We start from the raw sequence: 27,613 nt of genomic DNA, 5'->3' as shown, positions 1-27,613 counted from the left end.
GCTACTGGATTGAAGAGAACTCTGGACCCTGCTTCTCTTCGGTGGTTTCGGTGAGGTGTAACCGGAGCATGGCGTGAGGGGCTTTTCAACCTAGCTTTGCCAGGTGTTGTGCGAACATAGACAGAAGTGGTCTAGAGCGGAAGGTTCAGCGTTACAAGAGAGAACATCTAGATCAAGCGCCATATCAAGCGGGTTTGGACAACATTCATGTAACGACGATAGTGGTGTGGTGAATAGCTACCGGGTGAATGTTGCCCTTGGAGAACTACCGCCACACATTGCACCTAAAGAGATTGGCCTCCCCCGGCAAACCAGAGTAGTTCTGATTAAGTTGCGCTCCGGCGTGCAGCCTCATCAACTTCTACTTAGCAAGTATTGATGCTTACGTGCAGGATGTGTGTCTCGATTGTGACCAGACCCACTCGGCTCAGACCTAGGTTCCACAAAACACTGCTACAACAACGGAAGAGACTATAATATTTAGAGTCAGGTATTGAAAGTGAAGGCGACTACAGTCTAGCCATCCAATATTCCAGGAAGAAACCCTCTCCATTCCAGATATACTTGCTGAACGTCAGACATTTTCTTCTTTCTCATTTTTTATTGCATTGCTCGTATTTTTATACACTCAATCTTAGGATGGAAGTAAACTAATTTCGTCAATCCGTCTCTAACACCTCGAAATATGCGTTTAAGTCCCCATGAAGTAAATGGTGATTTTTTAGCTATAATATTTTTGCCAACACTGGTTTAGACAGCTCACGCACGTTTCGTCTCACTGTCAAACATCTCCAGTTTGGTCTATAATTTAACCATAAATCGTCTTGCAAACGAATAACGCTTGCAAATTATTGAATTTGAATACCAAAATGCGTACTCTGTTAAGAAAGTTCATCGCGCGCTTCTTCCATTAAGCGACGAAGCTCATATTTGCCTCAATGGGTACAATAAGCAAAATTGTCGATTTTAAAGTGAAGATCAGTCAGAAGCATTGCAAGAGCTAACAACGCATACAGAAAAAGTCACAGTTTGGTGCGGTTTATGGGCTGGTGGCATCTTTGGACGGTTCTTCTGCAAAGATGATGCTAATCTTAACGTAACTGTGAATGGTGAGAACTACCGTGAGATTATATCCATCTTTTTATGCCCAAAATGCAAGAGCTTGATTTGCATGACATGTGGTTGCAACAAGACGGTGCCACATGCCACGCAGCACGCGTAACAACGGACTTATTGAGAGGCGAGTTTTGTGATTTTATTTTACGTTCGGGACCGGTCAATTGGCCGCCTAATCATGCGGTTCAACGCCTTTAGACTTTTGTGGGGCTATGTAAAAGCTCATATCTATACAGACAAGCCCGCTTCAATTGATGCATTGGAAGGTAACATTGAAGCATTAATTCGTGGGATACCGGCCGAAATGTTGGGAAGAGTATGCCAAAATTGGACCATTTGAGGCACAGTCACGGTCAACATCTGCATGAAATAATTTTCAAACATTAACTTATATGGACCGTACTATCAAATAAAAAGTAGATTTTGTGCATTTTTCTGAATTTTATGTATTTTTTTCTTTGAAAAAATTTCCTACAGCTCTTAAAAAATCACCCTTTATATATATTCTTGATCGTCATGACAATTAAAGTCAATCTAGCTATGTCCGCCCGTCCGCCGATCACGCTAACTTTCGAAGGAATAAAGCTAGGCGCTTGAAATTTTGCGGAAATACTTCTCATTAGTGTAGGTAAGTTATGATTGTAAATTGGTCGTGTCGGTCCATGTTTTGATGTAGCTGCCATATAAACCGATCTTGACTTCATGAGCCATTAGAGGGCGTAATCCTTATCCGATTTGGCTTAAATCATAACCTGATATAGCTGCCATATAATCTGATTTAGGATCTTAACTTCTTGAGCCTCTAGAGGGCGCAATTCTTATCCGATTTGGCGGAAATTTTGCGTAAAGTGGTTGGTTTTGTCTCGAAGCAATTGTTCTTGGTATGGTGGAAGTCCGTTCATAACCTGATATAGTTCCCATATTGACCGAGCTCCCGATTATACTTCTTAAGCCTCTAGAGGTCGCAATTATTATTAGATTTGCACCAAAATTTGTGTAAAGTGGTTTGTTTTGTCTGGAAATAACTATGGTCTAAATCCGTTCACAGCCTGATATAGCTCCCATATTTACCGATCTTCCGATTATACTTCTTAAGCCTCTAGAGGGCTCAATTATTATCCGATTGGGTTGACATTTTATACAACGGTTTCTCCCATGACCTTCAACAAATATGTCATATATGGTTTGAATCGGTCTATAGATTGATACAGCTTCCATATAAACCGACCTTCCGCTTTCACTTTTTGAGCCCCTTAGGGCCGCAATTCTTATCTCAATTGGCTGAAGTTTTACACAATAACTTCCACTATGGTCTCCAACATACAATTCAATCATGGTCCGAGACGAAACATAATTTGATATAGCCACTCTTATCCATTATTTTTTGTTTGTTTAAAAACAGATACCGGGCAAAGAACTCGACAAAAGCGATTCATGGTGCAAAGTATGTATATAAGATACTGCCCGGCAGAACTTTTACTTGTTATACCCTCCACCATAGGATGGGGGTATACTTATTTCGTCATTCTGTTTGTAACTCCTCGAAATATTCGTCTAAGATCCCATAAAGTATATATGTTCTTCATCGTCATGACATTTGAAGTCGGTCTAGCTATGCCCGTCCGTCTGTCCATCCGTCCGTCATTCCGTCCGTTTGTCTATCCAAGACACGCCAACTTTTAAAGTAGTAAAGCTACCCGTTTTAAATTTTGCACAAATGCTTCATATTAGTGCAGGACGGTTGGGATTGTGAATGGGCCATATCGGTCAATGGTTTGATATAGCTGCCATATAAACCGAATTCTAAATGAGCCATTTGATATAGCTGCCATGTAAACCGATCTTGAACCTTGACTTCTTGAGCCACTACAGAGCGCAATTCTTATCCGATTATACTAAAATTCTGCTTGACGTGGTTTGCTATGACTTGCAACAACTGTGCCAAATATGATTTAATGATTACACATTGACTTCTAACATTGTCAACAATTCCATTATGGTCCGAATCGGACCATTTCTTTATATCGCTTTAATAGCATAGCAATTCTTTTCTATCATCCTTTGTTTGCCTATAAAGAAATACCTGGAAAAGATCTCGACGTGTGCAATCCATGGTGGATGGTATATAAGATTCGGCCGGCCAAACTTAGTACGCTTTTACTTATTTTATTTTAATTTATTGTTGTTCATTGCTCAATTTTTTGTTTCATGATATAACTTTAACTCTGTAGTTTTTAAATGTAAACTTAATTCCATGACCCAAAGATCTGTTAAATGTTACACAGTTCAAGTTAACTTATACTAAATTCCAAATGAAATGAAATGAATTTCTGAATTTCAAACAAAATATTCTAAAGTTTCTGGAATTTCCATAATTCAAAAGGAATATTTGAATAATAAATAAAACATCTGAATTTAAAATGGAATTCTGAAGTTCAATTATTGTTTTCTGAATTAAACTTTAAAATTGAGTAGTTTACCTATCAAAGTAAAATTCAAAATGGTATAGTACAATTCAACAACGTAAGCCTAATTAAAGTAAATATTTTTTAGATCTTTTACATTAATTTTTTATATTGGATTGAATTTTTTAAAATTTGACATTAGTGCATTTTTAAATTTGCGTTACAAGCTTTGGCTTTCCTAACAAGGTTCCATTTCTTATTTTTTAAAAAGAAATATTTTATTATTAAAAAAATATGTTGGTATTCAAAAGTGATGTCACTTCTAATGTCAGTAGTACATTTAAGTGGATGTGAACATTTGGTGTCCTAATTATATCCTCCGCCATTGGATGGGGGTATACTAATTTCGTCATTCTGTTTGTAACACCTCGAAATATGCGTCTGAGACCTCATAAAGTATATATATTCCTGATCGTCTTGTCATGTTAAGTCGATTTAGCCACGTCCGACCGTCTGTCTGTCTTGACTTCTTGAGCCTCTTGAAGGCGCAATTCTCGTCCGATTCGAATGACATTTTATACGTGGTATTTTGGTATCACGTCCAACAACTGCGCTAAGTATGCTGCTGTATAAACCGAACCAGGCATCTTGACTTCTTGTGCCTCTAGAGGGTGCAATTCCTATCCGATTTGGCAGAAATTGTTCAACGCCTTCTCTCAAGACCTTCAACATACGTGTCCAATATGGCCTGAATCCATCAATAACTTGATACAGCTCCCATATAAACCTATCTCCCGATTTTGCTTCTTGAGGCCCTACAAGGCGCAATTCTTATCCGAATGAACTGGAATATTACACAATGACTTCTACAATGTTCAGCATTCATTTGTGGTCCGAATCGGACTATAACTTGATATAGCTCCAATAGCATAACAGTTCTTATTCAATATTCTATGTTTGCCTAAAAAGAGAAACCGCTCATAGAATTCGACAACTGCGATAAATGGTGGAGGGTATACAAGATTCGGCTTACTTGTTTAAAATTGGTAAATTTTTTAGTTTGCATTACAAACTTTGACTTTCCAAAACAATGTTCCTTTTTTATTTTTTGTAAAGAAATATTTTATTATAAAAAAATGTGTTGGTATTCAAAAGTGATGTCACTTCTAATGTCAATAGTATATTTAAGTGGATGTGAACATTTGGTGTCCTATTTTTTTTTTTTTTTTTGATATAACACTTCACTTCACTTCAATAAATTTGTTGTCACCTCTTTTTACCCTCATACACAGAAGATATCACTTGGAAAAATTGCCTGAAGGAAAGTTTGTAATCTCATCTGTGGAAAAATGAATGAAAATAAAATCAGGTCAGATTGATAAATAGAAAAAATTAAATATTCTTCGTTTTCTCTGCAGGCAAATGCGTAGATAAGAATTTCGAGGTGTTCTGAAGACATTCTGAATACTAAGTGAAAGCCTTCTTGATTAAGGCCTTCTATGCCAAGAATAGTACACTTAGTTCCATATTTCAAAATATCTCTAAATTTTACTTGTCGAGGTTAAAGAAAAATAAATTTGGGTAATTTTTTTATACCCACCACCGAAGGATGGGGGTATATTCATTTTGTCATTCCGTTTGCAACACATCGAAATATCCATTTCCGACCCTATAAAGTATATATATTCTTGATCAGCGTAAAAATCTAAGACGATCTAGCCATGTCCGTCCGTCTGTCCGTCTGTCTGTTGAAATCACGCTACAGTCTTTAAAAATAGAGATATGGAGCTGAAATTTTGCACAGATTCTTTTTTTGTCCATAAGCAGGTTAAGTTCGAAAATGGGCTATATCGGACTATATCTTGATATAGCCCCCATATAGACCGATCCGCCGATTTAAGGTCTTAGGCCCATAAAAGCCACATTTATTATCCGATTTTGTTGAAATTTGGGACAGTGAGTTGTGTTAGACCCTTCGACATCCTCCGTCAATTTGGCTCAGATCGGTCCAGATTTGGATATAGCTGCCATATAGACCGGTCCTCCGATTTAGGGTCTAAGGCCCATAAAAGCCACATTTATGGTCCGATTTCACTGAAATTTGGGACAGTGAGTTGTCTTAGGCCCTTTGATATGTTTCTTTAATTTGGTCCAGATCGGTTCAGATTTGGATATAGCTGCCATATAGACCGATCCTCCGGTTTAGGGTCTTAGGCCCACAAAAGCCACATTTATTATCCGATTTTGATGAAATTCGGGGCAGTGAATTGTGTAAGGCCCATCGACATCCTTCGTTAATTTGGCTCAGATCGGCCCAGATTTGGATATAGCTGCCATATAGATCGATCCTCCGATTTATGGTGTAAGGCCCATAATAGCCACATTCATTATCCGATTTTGCTGAAATTTGGGACAGTGAGATGTGTTTGGCCCTTTGACATATTTCTTCAATTTGGTCCAGATCGGTTCAAATTTGGATATAGCTGCTATATAGACCGATTTCTTGATTTATGGTTTTGGGCCCATAAAATGCTCATTTATTGCCCGATGTCCCCGAAATTTGGAACAGTGAGTTAAGTTAAGCTCCTTGACATACTTCTGCAATATCGCACAGATCGGTCCAGATTTGGATATAGCTGCCATATAGACCGATATCTAGGTTTTAGGTTTTGGGGCCATAAAAGACGCATTTATTGTCCGATGTCGCTGAAATTGAGACAGTGAGTTTGGTTAGGCTCTTCGACGTCCTTCTTCAATTTTTCCCAGATCAGTCCAGATTCGAATATAGCTGCCATATAGACCGATCTCTGGATTTAAGGTTTAGGGCCCATAAAAGAGGCATTTATTGTCCGATTTCGCCGAAATTTGGGACAGTGCTTAGTGTTAGGCTCTTCGACATGTTTATGCAACTTGGCCCAAATTGGTCCAGATTTGGATATAGCTGCCATGTAGACCGATATCTCGATTTCAAGTCTTGTCCCCATAAAAGGCGCATTTATAATCCGATTTCACTGAAATTTGACACAGTGACTTATGTTCGGCTTTTCGACATCCGTGTCGTATATAGTTCAGATCGGTATGAGGTATATGAGTATAAGGTATGAAATTTTCACCGAATTTTGATGAAAGGTGGTTTACATATATACCCGTGGTGGTGGGTATCCAAAGTTCGGCCCGGCCGAACTTAACGCCTTTTTACTTGTTAATTTCCAACTTCTTTCCTATTAAATCCGTCATATACCCAAGGTTCACGGAAGATCCATAATGTTAGGAATACAAAAGTTTGTCCTGGACAACTAAACTCCGAGATAACACCAACACCAACAAAATGTTGGTGGACCTTGTTAAGGAGTAGAGTCGTTAAGTTGAAGTTGATCCTTTGTAAGCTGTGTTATGCCAGCACTAATTTTTGTCTTATGTTTGTGCTGTTTTGAATAATCTGTGACCTAAGAAATCCAATAAAATGAAGAGGAATAAGGGTAATTTTTTTCATTCAGTGTTTGGCTAAGATATTAATCTAAAGTTGTTATTTTGGATCTAGAAATTCTTCTCTACATTTTATTTTCAAAATTATGGAGAAATCATAACATGTTTCGTGCTAAATTTGAAGTGCACAAAATTTTGGCCGTCAGATAATTTTTTGGAAATTGGTTTTGAAAAGTCATAAAGCATGTAAATGGTATATAAATCGTGAATTTGTAAATATTGTTTCAAAATTTCCAAATCTTCGCTACTGCCTCCCACCGCCTATCTACACCATGTTGCTGTTATTTGAGTCAACTCATAATATCTCAGAAGGAAATTCCAGAAATTAAATTCCGCTTTCTGACAGACTTGCCTCCACTATCTTTGAAGTAAAGTGTCGCAGAAACTACATTATACCAGAATTTCACACTCAACCTGTACTCTTCATCTTCTTCCTTGAGGCTACCAGCAAATATATGTACATATTGTGCCTGAAGTAACGCAATCATAAGATCTTTGGTATGACCACAAAACAACATCATTTCGATTTTGGAGGTATATGAGTTGATTTTCACTGCTGGTGATGTTAAAAGTTTTGGATTACTTTGATCCGAAACATTTTCGACTCGCCTGAAGTACGAGAGCAACTTATGCCTAGCGTTTGGAGTACTCTCCAATTGTGTAATTCCCAAGTCATTACTTTGCCCATGCATATATTCACTATTTTTACGGAATTTTGTAAGTGACTAGTCATTACTCGGAGTCTCCAGGCTCCAAATGATGTAGCGTAGTTTATAGTATTTTGGTACTATATCGATCGATGCATTTTCTAATTTAATTATGATACCTTTTCAGGTAACAATCAATTCTTGCGAGAATCATATAAAATACAATAACCCCTCTGTATTGCTTGCCTTAGTAATGCCATTGTCAAAAAATAAACTCCTTCCAGAATTAACTGCCCGACGTTTGTTCTTGGAGTCGAAGCCAGGTTCCAGTGGTCCCAGTTCGATTGTAAGTATTGTGAACTCAATCTGCTTGGATTCAATGGCACCCCCACCCAACTCAGTCACTTATAGCACTAGAAAAAGGCTTAGGCCACAGGTAAGTGTATTTTGAAGGTTTCTTACTTCACCCGCTTTTCTGGTCCTTCACTCTTCCCCCGGGGAGGGTGATCATGTTCGGTAGTGACGTCACCGAGCGTGCATAATTATAATTTTTCCGATGGTCCCAACCCCTTTGTTCTTTTTCACACCTAACCCCCAAACTTTTTTGATTTGCTCCATCACTGTTCACCTGATATGATGGGCAGGACTTGCGTTTGGTTTGCCTTCTGCAGAGACATGGTGTAGCTTTGGCGGGAACCTATGATGTTGGCGACTGCTTCATCAGTTGAGGCCAGTAGCTCGTCCGCAGTGGAGATGTTTGACATCTCACGTTTGTTTCTATCTGGATTATGGTCGGCTTTTCATTAACCCTTTTGTTTTTATTGCGCTAATTGATTTTTTCCGCAAGGTATGAAAATTTCTTGAAATTGTATGGAAATTTGATTTTTAATTTTTACGAATATGGTGCCACCATTGGCTGATTTTTGATTGGTGTATATTGGTGACAATTCACAGAGGTAAGTGACATTTGTGGAATACCATGACCAGAGCATACGAAATTTTGAAATTTTGCTCAGCTTTCCAATAATATATTTCTTACATAATAGAGTTTCGTGATCATAAAAAAGGAAGAAAAAATATTTACCATGGTATGGTCGATTTTTAAAATAAATATAGTCTACATTATTATTTGTTATAACGATATCATCGAAAACGGATTATTAAAAAATTAAATAAATACATATGTATATAAGTAATTGCTCTTATTTTGTTCCTTGTTATCTATAGTCTTAATTCATTGATTAATTATGATAACTCCAAAAGTTATTAGTAAAATGGGAGGTTATTTAGAAGAATTCTTCATGCTAACTCACAAATATTCATTATTCGTATTTGTATACAATCCATTATAGTCGGGGGTTACAAACTTCCATATGTGCAACCTTCACGCAGGGGATATTCCCTATGGTTGCATTACATTGCGTTGGCTACTAAATAGAAAGTTGGCGATGAACACATCTATAGCGTTACGCAAGCCACATTACGACTATGCTCAAGGAAAACAATAGGATTGGATACCCCAATTGGACCAGTCAGCACTATCACAAGTAAAATCAACCCACATCAAATTAAATCTTCATGCTCACAACATAAAGAACTTCTAGCTGCTTAACTTACATACTGTTATTAGTTTAGCCACATTTGAATGTGGATGTAGCGATTCTTCTCGAGCTGTTCTGGTGAGCAAGCTTGTTCCGGTCCATGGGACCGATCGCTCGTGATTATTTAAAGGCGCCAATAACTTGCCTCGCCATATCGAGTATCATAGATACTCAGTATTTAGGCAAGAGTCGGTGCCAACTCGTCTCTCACTGAGACTCTCGACTCAATATCTCTGATTGTCCGCTGCAATTGCAACTACTCCGTATACGGAGTATTCTGCTCTCCGCAACCTTTGGACAAGCCTTTAGTTCTCAGCTGAGCTTCCCTGGATGATTATGTTCACCACACAGATCGGAACTCATGTTCCAACCTGTGTGGTGCTATAGCTATGCCGTGCCGTTGGGATGTATTTACCAACCTAGAAATCCGGCGAACGATTGTCGATGGGCGATTCAGAAGAAGTGCAGTTGTTCTTGAATCGCTTAAGAAAGTCCAAAACATTTGAATTCTTCATTCGGTACATGCTTTGGCCTGCGGGTATCACATTGTAGACTCATACCCACAACATCAAGAGCTTCTGACTGCTCAACATCCATACTTTTGATAGATAGAGTAATAGGTCAGCTAATCGTTTGTGTGACAAGAAACAGAATTGTGCATTAATGTTGACTCTATTAATTCGACCACACTCATTAGTGTCCAGTAAGACCTGGCTGTCCACAATAAGCCTCTTGTCTTTAATTACTTGAATGAGTCCGAGCTGCAAAGGTTAATGTAATCTGTTAATAGGTAGATCGGAATCGAGGTCTAACTCTGCAGTTCATTAATGAACGTAGAATATAGGAAGGAAGAAACGACTTCTGTTCTACAGTTAATGTTTGCTCATCGGATAAGAACCCATTTACAAAGACTCGTATGGTTTCCAATGTATTATTTTGCAATGTGATCGTAATATATCCATGTTAAGTGTTGTCCAAATCGGGACATATATTGAAATTCACTATTACAAAACAACAATTTGAAAACAAGTTAAAACATGTAAAAGTGCCTTATGATCAGTCGAGCCGAATCTTATATGCCATCCACCATATTTCGTATTTTTCAAGTTCTTTGAACGATTTAAAGCGGACCACAAAGGTCTTTTATGACTCGCTTATGTCAGCATGTTCCAGAGCCAAGCCAAAGAGCAAACAGCGATCGCCATGGTGGACCCCTGAACTGGTTGGTCTAACGAAGGCTTGCAGAAACAATTCAACAAGGCGAAAGCCTCAAGGGCATCACATGACTGAGGGGTCTATAGGCAACGTAGTGCCGGTTGCTTTACAAGCTGTGTCTGATATACTTGCTCCTAGGCTTAGGATGGCATACTCTGATTGTATCAGCATGTCGTACATACCTTTGGGATAGAGGGACACAAATGTAATTATCATTCCGAAAGTAGGGAAAACATACTATACAAAGGCGAACAAATTTTGTCTTATTAGTCTGTCATCCTTTATGCTGAAGACTCTAGAGAGGCTGATACAAACATATCTTGGGGCAAAGATCCCTGGAGATCACGTGTCTCGGCAACAGCATGCAAAAAATAAGGACAAGTCCACTGAATAGTAGTATTGCTTGACATTGAATATGCTTTCAATAATGTTAAACTGACGTCAATCATGAGGGAGCTGGAGCATCAATACTACCGTGGGAAAATTTAGTAATAACTTACTTACTAAACTGTGCATTACGTAAGGCTTGGGATCTTCAGATCTAAAAAGATTATCAGCAGAGAAACACCCCAGGGAGGTGTACTGTCTCCTCTGCCTTGGAATATATCCATTAACAATAGTATATTATTATATCCCAGGAAATTGTAAAGCTGATGAGCTTGCGAGACAAGGAATTACCTTACACTTTCTAAGGGAACTGGAATCTGTGGGTATGCCTCTAGCGACATGTAAGCTATGTCTTCAAAATCACTCTTGAAGGCTCATTGTCACAAAGTGGTGGTTGTGAACAATCCAAAAGTATGTGGCCCATTCTTGTCTTTGCTGTCGCTGGCAAGAACGGAAGTCTCAGCCATTCTGTCCATCATTAAAGATCACTGTCTAATCGGTAAACATGTTGACAGACTGAAAGTTACCATCAAGGGATTCTGCAGAATCTGTGGAGGAAGAAAAGGCTGCTGTGTGTGTATCACGCACTGTCTGTTTGAAATACTTCCACATCGCTAATATTCAAATTTGCCCATGAACATTCCATTAAGGAATAGGGGCAAACTACTCACATATAAATGAGTGCTGTCCGATTCAAGTTTGAGCTCAAAAAGGGGCTGCCTTTTTACAGGCGAGACGGAATAGCGTGCCGCAATGCGACACCTCCTTGCAGAGAAACCTTTAAAAAAGCATTAGGTTCTCATTTTTTTGAGGACTATCCGAAGTTTTGAACGTAAGATGTATTCGTTCGGAATACAGCGTGATTTTGAGAAATGGACGAATACAAGACGGATAATTATATATACTTCAGTAAAGTGTCCTGAATCAAGAAAACTAAATTTAAGCTGCACAAACTTGCACCTATTCAATATTTTGCAAAACTCTACTATAGTCCCCCGAACACCACAAAACCCAAAACATAACATAAACACCGGAAATCAGTAAAACGGAAAACACATATCAGGGATAAAATTGTAAGTTAAAGTAAACGCTTCTATAGGCTTAAGAACTCAAGAAATTGGCCTATATGGGAGCTATATAAAGGTATATACCGATTTGGACCATACTTAGCAGAGTTTTTGAGAGTCATAGCAGAGCCATTGTGCAAAATTTCAGCCAAATCGGATCATAATTGCACCCTCTGGAGGGTCAAGATGTTAAATCGGGAGATCAATTTATATGGAAGCTACTATATCACGTTATAGACCGATTTTAGATTTCTATGTCAACTCTAATTATTTTTGTCCAATGAATACACTAAGAGACAACACTGTGCGTCGTGAACACTCCTCAAATTCTGCATTAGTAGTTACATAATGTAGCAAGTGTTAATTTCAATTTATATTTCATTTTTACTTGGTAAGATTTTAGAGGGCGATTCAGTGCCTATATACTATATTAAGTATGGACCAAATGGCTACAATCTAAATAATCATGCAATTTATTCTCGTAAACTCAATTAACCTTAACTTAACAATACGTACGATTCTTATTGATGTATGCTACTTCATTTGGGACTCCAAATATTGGGGTTATTTTGAAATAAAGCGCCGCTGAAGCAGATTCTCCGATTTCAGTTCTTGATTGGTTAGCAATTTGGTATCTGATATACACCTAATCCCTCCCAAATTTTCACTATATTCCAGATAGGTCCAAAAGTTAAGGAAGTACCTAACCTAACCTACAGACCTCCTAAAACCCTCAACTTTGCCCGATATGCCCAAAATGTCAGATATACGTAAACATCCACCCTAAAAATCCACAACAAATACTTTCTGCATAGACCTCATACTTGTAGACCCCATCACAAGCGAATGCCTTCTTCGATTTCTTCGAAATCTACATTCACTCTCGCACTTGCTTTCTGTTCTTCCTGCACTGTTTATCCTGGATACTTAACCCTGTAGGATATTGACATGGTCTTGTCCCAGATCTTTGGTTTACCAAAAAAAATTGTTGAGGCTACGGTTTATAAATGAAAATTGTGCTATACATTCACTTATGAATAGGTATGAATTATATTAGGCTTAGGTGTACTTTAAACAGTTCCAACTAACTCAGCGAAGTTTTAAAATAAAAATATGCCGTTTATGATCTCATGAATTTATGTGCGCGATGGTCTAAGGTAGCTGATACAAACTGATACAAATTCAAATAACTAAATTTTTTTGTGTGAAAATATTTTTTATTGATTCAAATGACATAAAAGTGTGGAAATTATCAAAATTTCAGAATCCACTCACTTTTGTTATATATATGCTCACTTGGTCTTGACTTTTGCTGCGAGTCTTTCAAAAAATGGTTTGCAAGCTGTATGAATATAATCTGCAAGTATTTTGGCCCATTCCCGTACAATGGCTTTGTTCAGCGCATCCATACTGGCGTAGTTTTTAGTAGTCTTTACCTTGCTCTCTAAAATGACCCAAATAGAAAAGTCAATCGGGTTAGCATATGGCACATGGCACAGCCACGAAATGAAGTGCGGAATATGGCTTTTTAAATATTTTTCATTTACGCGTGCCTTATGTGACAGTGGTGAGCCATGCTGGTTCGTCCATGGTCTATAACCGAAATGTATATTGCAAATAATAAGTCGTATTTACTTTGCCGCCAGGCCTGATGAAATGTAGGAGAATGGCCTTTGGCGGTTATAGCTGACAACTGGGATGGAAAATCACTTCGTTCGATAATAATTTTGGGAGTTTACGAATTGCTCAATTCGGGCATTTTTCTAGTCAGAAAACACATTGATTTTAGGCGCTCCTGTGCCGAGTGAAAAGCTTGTTCGAATTACCCGTGCGGTGGTCATGGATTCGATTCCCACTAGAGCCCTTGGTATGTCGCTACTGTGGTGTCACAATGAATTTAAAATTTTCTAAGTGATTCTGTAAAGGACTGCCACTCCTACATAAACTATTCTAACCCAATGTTCGGAAATTCACTACGGTCGTATAAGCGCAGCTACTTCTTTGTTCTTTCGAATCAAACTTAGGTGTAAAATCATGTGATTTTTGAAAATCTTCAACTTCAGATCGTTTCTAAATATATGTTGGATCCTTTCACGGGATATTTCCAGATCTTAAACCATTTGGCTATGCTATAATTTACGGTGCGATACACAAACATTTTATTTACTTTGAAGTGTTTGAGTTTGTCAACAATAACCGGTTGTGATTTTTCAGCTAAATATAACGCCATCTCACTTTAAGCTTGACTTTCATCGCGAATAAATTTTTAAACAAACTCTTGTAAGCAATTCGAGGGCTGCTAAATAAATTTCTGGCCTAATCACGAATATGCTAATTTGTATCATCAAAAAGGGTTCTATTGTCTTTCAAAATATCCTCGAGCATGATTTATACACTTTTTCATGCACTCAAACTAGTTGCCGAGGCACTTTTTCAACTCCAATTGCAAAAACCTCCAAAACATGGTTATTCAACACCCTTACCCTTCAACATCATTTTCTAGCGAAAAATTAAAATCATTGACCCAGCATTTTTATCTTAATATGCGGGAATAAAAAGAAGAACGCCAATAAGTGAGAGCTCACATTGCCATGGTGAACAATGATTCGTATTCTCTTGTTGATTTTTCGAATTTCTTCGAAGACATCAGGCAAAATTGTAGTATACCACTTAGAATTGGCCTCCTATCGAACGGTCAATTCCGTAGGACGGAACAGAACAAGCAGGCAACAATTTACTTCGAAGTTCTTCCTCCACGAACAAATTTCGTTGGTTTTGTCCTAAAGAGGTGGTTACACTAGAAAACAAAAAGTGAAGTTGAAGGAGTTAGCTGACATTCCGAAGATATCAAGAATCGTTTGTTTTAGTTTTATAATCCACAAACTGACTACACGCAAAAAAAATTATTTATTAGCCATAAACGAAATTTTTGACAAGTTAACTTCTTTTTTATTTGTTTTTCTTTCGAGACGAGCTCAATCTTTGCAAAGAGGAAAAGGAAAACCAAATATTGCAACACATACCAACCACTATGGGACGCGTTTCGTCTTTGGTTAGACGACTTTTCAACCATAGTAGGTGTGATGGCTTTAAGAGCCGTGCGTTGGTATGTTGTATTTGAATCGTATTTATTGCGAAAACGCCTCTATGATATTTATAATAACCACATTAACCCCGCTCGACAACCCTGCCTATTAGCTGTACTTTTATTCAATGCATGTGTTTTTGTGTAATGACAGACTTTTTTTTGTGACAATTACACTACTTCCGTGGTACACATGATTCTGTGCATCTGTTGGAAATTGTATTGATGGCTTCGAACGCAAGACAACGGCTACGGCTCTCGCTATTACTCCGTGTTCCCCGGTTCGAGTTTTTGCCTGTTTAGGCGAAGATAATTAAATTTTAAAATTATTGCTTGTTTCTCTTTTGAGACTATTACTATTACTATTCCAAAATTCCAAAAATTTGTGACAAATGCAAAAGATGGATATATCTTCAGGGACCGAAATATTGTCAAACATTCTATGCGCTGTAGAAATTCTTGATGGCTTTAACCTATCGCTTTTTGTTGCGAGGTATTTTGTTTGTGGTATCGTGAATACGATAATTTTTTTAAACTAACGAAAAAATTTAAAAAATTTTCACTTTTCGTGTTTACATCAGCACAAGATCGCGAATCGCCCAATACGGACTGCTAGGAGACTGAACTTTACCTTAAGAAAAAACCCCAAAAAGAGCTTTTTTAGCTACATTCTCTGTCAAATAGAAGAGACACAAGGTATAAACAACCCGAAAGATTCATATTTCAGTCATCTTTTACCATAGACGACATTAATTGACTATAACATCAAAATGTGGGAAAGTTACGACTAACCTTCAACGGTGGAGGCGAATGTTGCACAGTTACTGTAAAAATAGTATTTCCCCAATAAAACAGAATCTTTCGACGCAAAATGGGTACCATGATTTCTCACAGTTGACCAAAAACGACAGACAATGCATCTGACAATCCCGCTGGTCACCATGACTAAACTGCGCCAACTATTTTAGGAATTGCTTCGTTTACACCAGATTTTAACCCGAAAAAATGACAAATCGACGCCCGATATTTCTTTGAATACATTTTTTTTAGAAAATCGCAAAACTAGCTTCGTTAGTTAAACTTGTGAACTAACGATAAGAGTATAATCAAATTTTGCAGGAATATTCCTGGCGCGATTTATATATTATCCTAAGAACTTTTTAGTCCATGTGCTATATAAGGCCTTTATACATCCTTATTTTTAAAACAAATTTTTCGGTTCGAATGTACACGAAAGGCGTACTTTATATCCGATTTATATGAAATTACTGGCATTAATTACATCAAATCGCCCAATATTCATTTGTGTCATGAACAAAAGCCCACCATCCACCTGACTTTACCAACAAAAGCTTTGCCAGGGATCCATGATGGTGATTATCCAAAATTCGGCCCAACTGAACTAATTGGTTTTCACTTGTTATACCCTATACCATAGGATGGGGCATGCTAACATAACTTCCCTGCAAAAAGTTTGCTTCCAAAGATGTAAGAGCAATGTAGTTTTTTTTAAAAAAAAATTTTGTGATTTTAACAAAGGGTTGTCGCCAAAAAATTCAAAATTTTTTCAACATTCTTTTCAGCAAATTTATATCGCCTTTTTTAGGGCAGTGTAGGTTCAATATTTTCAATTTTTTTAAATAGGGTTACAAAATTGGATTTAAATATGATATTGGCAACTTGTATGAAAAGAGCAACGTAAAGTCGTCGTAGAAAAAAATTAACCATTGAAACTATAAAGCGAAACCAACTGAAAATTGTGCAAGAGTATGATCCCCTTTTTTTGCATGTAACTCAAATAGTGAAAAATGGCGTAGGAAACATACCGCACTCAATCAAAAATATGTCGCTTTGAAACTACAAAAAGTTCAATTCATTCATAGCTCCCCCAATTTATATTCCTTTAAATTTGCATATTCAATACTATTTTACATTCTTTCCATGACGTAAAAATATTACAAACCTTGTTACTTTGAAAGCACAAAAAAATGTTCTTTTAGAATAACTTCCAATTTATTTTGAGGGGTTCGGTATTCTGTTTGAAGATTAGGTTAGGTAAGAGTGACAGTCCTTTACAAACTCGTTTAGACAATTTTAGGTCCTTTGTGATACCACAGTAGCGACAGACCAAGGCTTTTGTCGGGAATCGAACCCACGACCCCTGCACTGGTAATCCAAGCACGCTACCAACTCGGCTACCTTCTTCTATACTTCGAACACTAACACTTCGAAATATTTGTTAACTACTCCATAAAGTTATCGTTATGAGATTTTAAGTCGATCTACCCATGTTCGTTCGCCTGTCGAAAGCACGCTCACTATGAAAGGAGAAAAGCTAGCAAGTTGACACTTTGCACAAATATCGGTTTTTAATAAGAGCGCCACAAAAAATGTTTAAATAAAACAAAAACTTTGTTTTATTTAAAAAAGTTGGTCACCTCGGCCCTACACAATTTTGTTGGAGCTGTCAAAAGGGCATTTATGGTTCAATTTTCAATTTTTGAAATTTTGCATATAAACTGGATAACACCTCAGCTATAACCATGTAAAATGATGGTATCACTATCCGTTCCAAAATTGCAGACCTATTTCAACTTATTTTTTTCCCCTTACACTGTGTAGGTTCAAATCGCATGACCGCGGTGGCCTATCGACTGGTCTATTTCGTGAGATTACACGTTCTTTACACTAGGTTTCCAATAAAATGATTGTGATTTTCGCTTATGGTGCCGTCCTGTTGGAACCACATGTCCTCCAAGTCCATATCATCCAATTGGGGCCAACAATATTCTGTTATCATTGAACGGTAGCAATTCCAGATCACAGTAACGTGCCGCCAGCCCTTAAACCGCACCAAACCGTAATTTTTTCGGGATCCAATGTTGACTCCTAGAGAACGTGTAGTTTGCAGTCTGATCAATACCGCATATTTTACTTATTGTCGAAGCCATTCAGTCAGATATGAGCCTTATTACTGAAAATGATTTTGCGATGATAACGATCAAGCCACTGACTCCTAATTTCGATAGAAAATGTTATTAATTTTGACTCGTCGTTAGCTTTTTTCTCTTTCCATCATGAAATGGCAAACCTTACTGAAGAGAAATCTCAAAAGAGCGGCACAAAAATGGCGTCCTTTGCTTTCCCTATCGGTCTACTTTTTTAGTGTCCCTAAAAAATCCTATACTTGTTAACCATGTAGGTCAGTAAATGAGGGCAAATATAACTTCCATCTAAACCAATCTTACCAATCTGTCATGACCCTCAATCGCTTCTTATGCGATTTTGATGAAATTCTTTATCATGAATTCTTATATGATACTAGCTGGCCCGGTGTGCTTCTCTACACCCTAAAGTATTTTCGCCCCCCTTTGAAATTTGAAAATAATTTATATTCGTATATAACTCTCAATTATTGAATCCCATATTGTTCTGTTCGGTATACATGTGCAATAGGTGCATAATTTTGGGGTGATCGACCCCCGGTAATTCAACTAAATTTTTTTATAAGTTTCGTATTCTACTTCCAAATACCTGTCACTTGAGTCTCATATTGTGTTGTTTGGTGTACATGTCCTTTTGGGTTGGGGTGATCCATCTGGCAGTAGACCCCAAATTTTAAAATAAGTTTCGTATTCTATTCTCAAGTACCTTTCGTTTAAATTCCATATTGTACAAATCGGTTTACATTTCCATATGAGGGCGGTTTTTGGGATAGGGATACTCTTTTAGGACTTGAACCAATATTTTTATAGAGGCTTTTTATTCATTTCCAATTATCTTTCATTTGATATCCCTATTGTCCCAATCGTAAACATGTAAGTTTTTGGGGATGGGGCGGGCCCATAGTCACTTGGGGTAAAATTGTTAAATCAAATTCATACTCTACTCTTAAATACCATTCATTTGATGAAAATATTGTCCCAATCGATAAACATGTCCGTTTGGATGAATTTTATACCAATTTTGTATTTTTGGGTCACCATAAGGATGCATAATAATTACGCTTAAGTCGATGGAATCATCATGTACAGGTTAGGTTAGGATTAAGAGGTAGTCTGCCATCAGACTCACTTAGAAGTTTTCGCCCATTGTGATACCACAGGAACAGAAGAATGTAGATGTCTTCTAGTTCCTACCGTTGAACCATCCAGATCGCTTTAAAAAGCCCAATAACTTGCGAATGTTCACATCCGCTAAATCAGACAGGTTCTCAAAGAAATGAGAACCTATAGTGGAACTCCTTCTGACTGCTAGAGCGGGACACACACATATAAGGTGTTCTATAGTCTCTTCTTCTTCGATCTCCTCACAGCTTGTGCAAAAGTCGTTTAGTCTGCCAGCATGTTTTCCGATTAGACAGTGACCTGTCATGACGGACACAATGACTGAGACGTCTGCTCTAGCCAGTGATAGTAACGCGGTAGACCTCTTCAAGTCTAGATTACGCCATATAGTTTTGGAATGCTCACAGCCTCCTGTTTGTGACCATCCATCATTCGTTGTCCTTCGGGCCTGGCCGTGAAAACTTAGCTTACATGTCGCTAGAGGCATGCCCACAATTTACAGTGTCCCTCGAGTGTGTACATTAGTTCCTAGTCTCGCAAGCTCGTCTGCTTTAGAATTCCCTGGGAGATCTCTGAGGCCCCGCACCCAGAACAGGTGAACTGTGAACTGTTCAGCCATCTCGTTGAGAGATCTGCGACAGTCGAGGGCGGTTTTTTGTTCAGAAATACGTTTTGCAGGGATTTAATGGCAGCCTGGCTGTCTGAGGAGATATTTATGCCAATTGTCGCAATGACATTATATCTTAACCATTCCACCACGTCCTTAAGTGCAAGGATCTCCGTTTGATACAAACTGCAGTTGTCGGGTAACCTTTTCGATATGACCAGTTCTAGATCTTTAGAGTACACCCCAAAGGCCACCTGGTTAAGGTAAAATGTACTCTATTTTCACTGGGGGCCTCTACCTACTGTGAACATTTCATGAATATCGGTTCAGCCGATATTCTTTGGAACAAACAAAGCGCAACATTTTTATTTTATACCCACTACCGAAGGATAGGGGTATATTCATTTTTTTATTCCGTTAGCAATGCATCGAAATATCCATTTGTGACTCCAATAAAGTATATTCTTCTTCGTCGTAACAATCTAAGACGATCTAGCCATATCCGTCCGTCTGTCTGTTGAAATCACACTACAATCTTTGAAAATAGAGATATTAAGCTGATACTTTGCACAGATCCTTTTTTGTCCATAGGCAGGTTAAGTTCGAAAATGGACTATATCGGACTATATTTTGATATAGCCTCCATACAGACGGATCTGCCCATTTAAGATCTTAGGCCCATTAAAGCCACTTTAATTATCCGATATTGCTGAAATTTGCGACAGTGAGTTGGTCCACCATTAAAAGTGAAATTTAGGAAGTGAGTTGTATTATGACTCTTGACTTCCTGTTTAGTTTGGTTTAGATTTGGATATAGCTGCCTTATCGACCGATCTCTCGAGTAAATGTCTTGGGCCAATTCAAGACGCATGTTTTCCGATTTCGCTGAAATTTGGGATAGCGAGATGTGTTGTTTCGACATTCCTGAACAATACGACTCAGATAGGTCCACATTTGGATATAGCTGCCATATAGATCGGACATGTCCGGTCGACGCTAAACGCCTGGGTTCGAGTCCTGGCGAGACATCAGCGGTAGTTTTCCCATCATAATGCTGGCAACATTTGTGAGGTACTTCTCCAAAGAGGTGCGGCACTTCGTTCGGACTCTGCTATAAAAAGGAGGTCACTTATCATTGAGCCTAAACTTGAATCGGACCGTACTCATTGATATGTGAGAAGTTTGCCCCTGTTTCTTAGTGGAATGTTCATGGTCAAAAATTATAAATTGTATACACCGGGTCATTAAGGCTCATTTGTTGTCCGATTTCGCTGAAATTTGGCATAGCGAGTTGTGTTAGGCCCATCGTGATCCCGGTTCAATATTATCTCAGATTGATCCAAATTTTGATATAACCGTCATATATATATATAATAATCTCCCGATTATAGTTTTAGGCCAAAAAGGTGAATTTATTAACCGATTTTGCTGAAGTTAAACACAATGAGTTTTGATAGGCCCCTTGACAATCGTACCGAGTATGGTTAAGATCGGTCTTTATTTGGATTTAGCAGTCATATAGGCCGATCTACCGATTTACGGTCTTGGGCCCATTAAAGGCGTATTTACGGTTGGCCTAACGAGTTGAGTTAGGCACTTCGACATCGCTGTTCAATACTATCCCAGATCCATGCGGATTTTGATTAAATTTCCATATATACCGATTTCCGGATTTAAGGTTTGAGGTTCATAAAAGGCGAATTTATTAACCGATTTTGTTGAAATTATTCATAATGAGTTCTGTTATGACCCTTTGACATTCGTATCGGGTATGGTGAAGATCGGTTTTTATTTGGATATAGCTGCCATATAGACGGATCTCTCAATTAAAGGGCTTGAACACATTAAAAGGCGTATTTATTTAGGATTTTAGGACCGTCGACATTCCAGTTTAATATAGCCAAAATCGGTCTAGATTTAGATGTAGCTGCCATATACACCGATCTCCCGATATAAGGTTTTAGACCCTAAAAAAGCGAATTATTTAACCAATTTCCCTGAAATTAAACACAAGGAGTTGTGTAAGGCCCTTGATATTTGTACCGAGTATAGTCTAGATCGGACTATATTTAGATTTAGCTGTCATATAAGCTGATCGCCCAGTTTAAGTTCTTGGGATCATATAAGACACAGTGAGAATTTTGACACAGTGAGCTGTGTTATACTCTTCGAAATTCATATTCAATATGTCTCAACTAGGTCTATATTTAGATACAGATGCAATACATACCGACTTTGAGATTTTAGTGAAAATGCATTTTTAACCGATGAATTTGGAACAAAGAGTTGTGTTAGAATCGTACATAACGTTTCTGAATATGGTGGAGATCGAATTACAGTTAAACATAGCTGTTATGTGTTCACAGATGATGCATTTTTGATCGTAAAATGACAATTAATATATATATTATTTCGAGGTGGTTTATATTAATATATATATTAGAGGTAGTGGGTATCCAAAGTTCGGCCCGACCGAACTTAATCCTTTGTTACTTGTTATATAATAGGATGGTCTTTACTAAGTACAAATCGAAACAGTTCACAATCTTATACAGCTTCCATATAAACCGGTTTATCAAGTTGAATTCTTGGGAACCTTTCTGTAGGTTCTCAAGTAGTCAAATTGAATCGCAATTTTTTACAACCTGCATAGAATTTGTTGTTTCGATTTACCTAACCTTTTTTAAGTTTTCGCCTTTAAAAAAAAAAACTTGCGAGAAGTGGAAAAATGCGATCTGTGGAAGAGCGTATTTAAGATTCGACCCAAACGAATTTAAAATGTTTTTACTTGTTTTCAAGACCTTTTAAATGTCTACCATGCAATAGCCTAAATACTTTTTATTACCATTTTTATGATACGAAAAGACAATTATGTAAGAAAAATGTATTGACATGTCTGGGTGATGCAATTGTATGTATAAACCTTGTGGCCTAGCTAAATTACCAAAAATCAAATTGATTTTTTTTTTTTAAATCAGAATAATATTTTTGATGTTTCAATTTTGACAACCACAAACACACTCACACACACAAGTACACACATGCCAAATAGCCACTTTGTCTTCAAGGAATTGTTTGGTTTTTTTTTTAGAAATTCAAAATTTTTATAGCACAACCGTTGGTTCTCACATTGTTCCACTGTCATTTTCTAGGTGTCACCACACTGCTCACCATGGCAACGCAGACATCCGGTATCAATGCATCACTGCCACCGGTCTCCTACACCAAAGCCATTGACGTCTGGACTGGTGTGTGTTTAACGTTTGTATTTGGCGCCCTGCTCGAGTTTGCCCTGGTGAACTATGCGTCCCGCTCAGGTTCGAATAAAGCTAGTAATTGAGATTTTATATGCTTCTTATTAACTGTATTTAATTAATTAATGGTGTTTTCTATTATTATTTTTTTCTTATGTACGTAACTACTACTACTACTACTACTTACCACCACAACAAAACACATCCAAAAAATATTTGTTCTATACATACATATACATGTGTATATACATTTTTATATATTTATAATCATTTTCACCGCCATACACATCCACATCACCATCTCACTATCCTTGCTGCCTACTTTCAATATGTATAATTTGTAATTTAATACAACAATGACATTCCCACATAAACCATTAACCATAACCGTCCTTTATCCTGCTCATTTCATCCAATTCACATGTCCCACCATTGAACACTACCACCACCACCACCTCCACTGTCATCGCATTCATAACGGACTTGATAACGTTACGCTGGACCAAGTATCAATGGACTGATTGCTAAGGACGTTAGATAAAAAGGGATTTACTCTCACAAAAACAGTTAATTCGATTTGTTTTGACAATACCATCTATCCACCATGGGAAAATTGACAGATGATGACAAATTACTTGCATGAAATTCGATTAATATGAAAATCTATGTCATTCAAGGATATGACATTCCTTTTTTTTGTTCTTTTTGTTTTTCGTTGAGCAAAATTCATGTAATTTTATCGGACCTTCAAAACGCATCGACACACTGACACAGTCGCCATCATCATCCGATTTTCATCAGAACAACAGCAAACCCCAAGCACAAACAATTAGAACGAAAGACAAAGAGAAAATGTTAATGAATTCCATTAACTGTTGCAATACAAAATGGGGCATTTTCTCTTTTGAGTTGGGAAAATCAGAGTGAAAGTTGGGTAAGTAATACCGTTAAGAGATTATCTTGGACCGATAAATTTCCTGCAACAAAGGATAATCCCATTGGGAGTAAGGCCTGCTCCCAATGCTTATTACATTCAGCATAGTTAAATATATTTATTTTCATTTTGTTGTAGAACCATATATTAAGTACTTGCTACCCTTACAGCGCATTCATTTAGCATTTGGTTCATCTTATAACTTATGCGAATACTATATATGTACATACATATATCACCAATTATATCATAAAAAAAAAACAAATTAACTTATTATTGAGCAAGAATTATTGCTGTGTCATAAACGGCTACCGCTTATGCCAAATAACTACAGTTTGGAAATCGATATTTCATAATCCTAATCCATAATACTTTCCCTTTACTACGTTTACCGCACGGAAAAAAATAAAATCTCGATTTATATAAGAAATTTGTGTATTCAATTAAAACTTTTGCTGAAATTGGTCCCATAAAGATGTTTGTATTATTAATTAATTTTTGTAATACGAATTTATGACAATCTGATCAATTCAATTAAAGCGGTTATCATCTACAATAACCAATTTACTTGGAAAACTTTGTTTCCTTCTAAAGATACTTAACTGCCAAAGTTAAAATAAATAATTGATATTTTGTCCATTAGTAAACAAATTGTTTACCCTTGATGATTAATTGTGTATCAAAAATGAAGTATTTGCATTGCATTTAAATATTTGTCTTTTTATTAAAACTAAATATTTTTCTTTTATTTTATAATAATTAAAAATTTCTACAAAAGAAAGGGATACTTATGGTACAACAAAGTAGACCTATATCAGCCGTGATTGCCTTTTGTTTTATAATATATTTTTATACCCACCACCGAAGTATGGCGGTAAATTCATTTTGTTATCCGTTTGCAACACAACGAAATATCCATTTCAGACCCTATAAAGTATATATATTCTTTATCAACGTAAAAATCTAAGACGATCTAGCCATGTCCGTCCGTCTGTCTGTTGAAATCACCCTACAGTCTTTAAAAATAGAAATATTGGGCTGAAACTTTGCACAGATTCTTTTTTTGTCCATAAGCAAGGTAAGTTCGAAGATGGGCATATCGGACTATATCTCCATATAACCACCATATAGGATGATCCGCCGATTTAGGGTCTAAGGCCGATAAAAGCCACATTTATAATCCGATTTTGCTGAAATTTGGGACAGAGAGCTATGTTAGGCCCTTCGACATGCTTTTTAAATTTGGCACAGATCGGTTCAGATTTGGATATAGCTATCATATAGACCGATCTCTCGATTTAAGGTTTTGGGCCAATAAAAGGCATATTTATTGTCCGATGCCGCCGCCCTTCGACATCCTTCTTCAATTTGGTCCAGATCGGTCCAGATTTGGATATAGCTGTCATATAGACCGATCTCTCGATTTAAGGTTTTGGGCCCATAAAAGGCGCATTTATTGTCCGATGTCGCCAAAATTTGGGACAGTGAGTAAAGTTAAGCACCTCGACATACTTCTGCAATATGGCACAGATCGGTTCAGATTTGGATATAGCTGTCATATAAACCGATCTCTCGATTTAAGGTTTTGGGCCCATAAAAGTAGCATTTATTGTCCGATGTCGCTGAAATTTCTGACAGTATGTTAAGACAAGCCCCTCGACATATTTCTGCAATTTGGCTCAAATCGGTCCAGATTTGCAAATAGCTGCCATATAGACCGATCTCGATTTAAGGTTTATTGGCCGCATTTATTGTCCGATTTTGCCGAAATTTGGGACAGTGAGTTATATTAGGCTCTTCGACATTTTTTCTGAAACTTAGCCCAAATCGGTCCAGATTAGGATATAGCTGCCATGTAAACCCATATCTCGATTTAAAGTCTTGGCCCTATAAAAGGCGCATTTTTAATCCGATTTAACTCAAATTTGACACAGTGCCTTACGTGAGGCTTTCCGACACCCGTGTTGTATATGGTTCAGATCGGTTTATTTTTAGATGTAGCTACTAAAAAGGCCAATATTTTGTTATACACAATAAAACAATGACTTGTAATTATTAGTATTAGGTCTAAATCGGAACAAATTTCGATATAGCTGCTATGGGGCATAAGATATGCATTTTTCACCGGATTTTGACGAAAGGTGGTTTATATATTGTATAAATCAAAATCATTTAAAGAACAATGTTTACATGAAGATGTTATTCGATGTTCCATTAGCCATTACTAGAGATGGGTATCTACCTCGTAAATACCCATTGCTTGGGTAATTATTGAGTAATACCTTTTATAATTTATAATTTTGCAGATATCTTGGGTATAAAATCATTTTCCAAACAATTTTTGACAATTTCGTATTCTTTGTATATAAACCTGATGATCTCATAAAGTCGGATTTTAGTTATATATAGCCGATATATAGACCGATCTCCAGACTTAAAGTCTTGAGGCAATAAATTGGTAATTTTTGATTCGGTTTCGATGAAATTTGGCACAGTAAGTTCTGGTGGACACCTATACATTTCTGAGGAAATGGACACCTATATAGTTAAGATCGGACTATAATTGGATATAGCTGCCCTATAGAGCGGCCACCCGATCTCCTGATATAGGTTATTGAGGCCATAAAAAAACCGATTTATTACCCGAATTCGATGAAATTTGGCACAGTGTGTTTTGGAAGAACCCTACACCTGTCAAATGTGGTCCAGATTGGACCATATTTGGATATAGCTCTCGTATAGACCAATCTCTCGATATAGTGTAATGAGGCTATAGAAAGAGTATTTTTCATCCTACTTCGATGACATTTGGCACAGCAAGTTCTAGTCCCTCTAAACCTTTTTGTTGCATATCGTCCAGATCGGACCGTATTTCGATATAACTGCCATTTAGACCGATCTCTCGATATAGAGTATTGAGCCCATAGAAGGAGTTTGAGTTTTGATAGACCTCTACACCTTTGTGGGTATAGCTACCATATAGACCGATCTCCCGATCGTATTAAGCCAATACAAACAGCATTTTTCATCCGTTTTGATAGACTTCTACATCCGTTTGTTGAATATCGTCCAGATCGGATCATATTTGGATATAGCTACCGATCTCCTGATATAGAGTATTGAGCCAATAAAAAGAGCATTTTCCATCCGATTTTGACGAAATTTGAAACAGTGCGTTTTGGTACCCCACTAAGCATTTTTATTGAATATCGTCCAGATTGGGACATATAGGGAATGTGGAACAGATCTCTACACAATACTCTATACAGCTATATCTAAATATGGTCCGCTCTTGCATAGTCTTGAATAACAACATATTGTTGGTTCAGCGTTCACGAGTACAGAAAACACAGTCACCAGGCCTTTGGTCCACATGAATGGATGTAGGTAGTTGTGTACTTTTATCAAAAAGTACTATTGTGTAATGTTATGTATTTTTGTATTGGATATTCAGTCTTGGATATTTTGGAGCCAAGTTGTTTCTTATCTACCTCTGCTTCGTTTTCCTTCAATATTTCCTTTAGGAGCATTTTGCAATTCTGTATATTTATTATTTCTTAAATCAGTTGAACCTCGATTATCCGGTTCGGTCGGGACCTAGCTTTGCAAGGAAAATCGAAAACCGAAAGAAATTTTACGGCAATTTTTAAAATGGGTTTCTTCATGTAAAGTTTGTTTGTCTACATTCATGTGTATGGTGCACGGGTAACAGAGGTAACCACTTATAATAGAGGGAACATTA

The 27,613-nt window shown here is 37.3% G+C and overlaps 1 protein-coding gene and 1 long non-coding RNA gene across 31 annotated transcripts in view; one reads left to right on the top strand and one right to left on the bottom strand.

Moving 5' to 3' along the window:
* Positions 1-27,613, top strand: part of LOC106081129 (glutamate-gated chloride channel) — a 274,102-nt gene that overhangs the window by 228,922 nt on the left and 17,567 nt on the right. For 16 of the 30 annotated variants that reach the window (XM_059362527.1, XM_013242999.2, XM_013243013.2 and 13 more), the window contains exon 11: positions 22,836-23,000. In XM_059362527.1, coding sequence (XP_059218510.1) covers positions 22,836-23,000 — 165 coding nt within the window. Of the gene's footprint in view, positions 1-22,835; positions 23,016-27,613 lie in introns of all 30 variants that reach the window. The other 14 variants (XM_013242957.2, XM_013242918.2, XM_013243039.2 and 11 more) reach the window with 1 other exon arrangement.
* Positions 23,172-23,764, bottom strand: LOC106081255 (uncharacterized). The gene is made up of 2 exons (XR_001220337.2): positions 23,530-23,764; positions 23,172-23,461 (listed from the first exon to the last, which is right to left on the bottom strand). It is a non-coding gene; the product is annotated as an uncharacterized LOC106081255 (long non-coding RNA).

The sequence above is a fragment of the Stomoxys calcitrans genome, chromosome 2, assembly GCF_963082655.1.
Source record: "Stomoxys calcitrans chromosome 2, idStoCalc2.1, whole genome shotgun sequence".
NCBI classification, from domain to species: domain Eukaryota; kingdom Metazoa; phylum Arthropoda; class Insecta; order Diptera; family Muscidae; genus Stomoxys; species Stomoxys calcitrans.
This window is presented reverse-complemented; position numbering and strand designations above follow the sequence as displayed.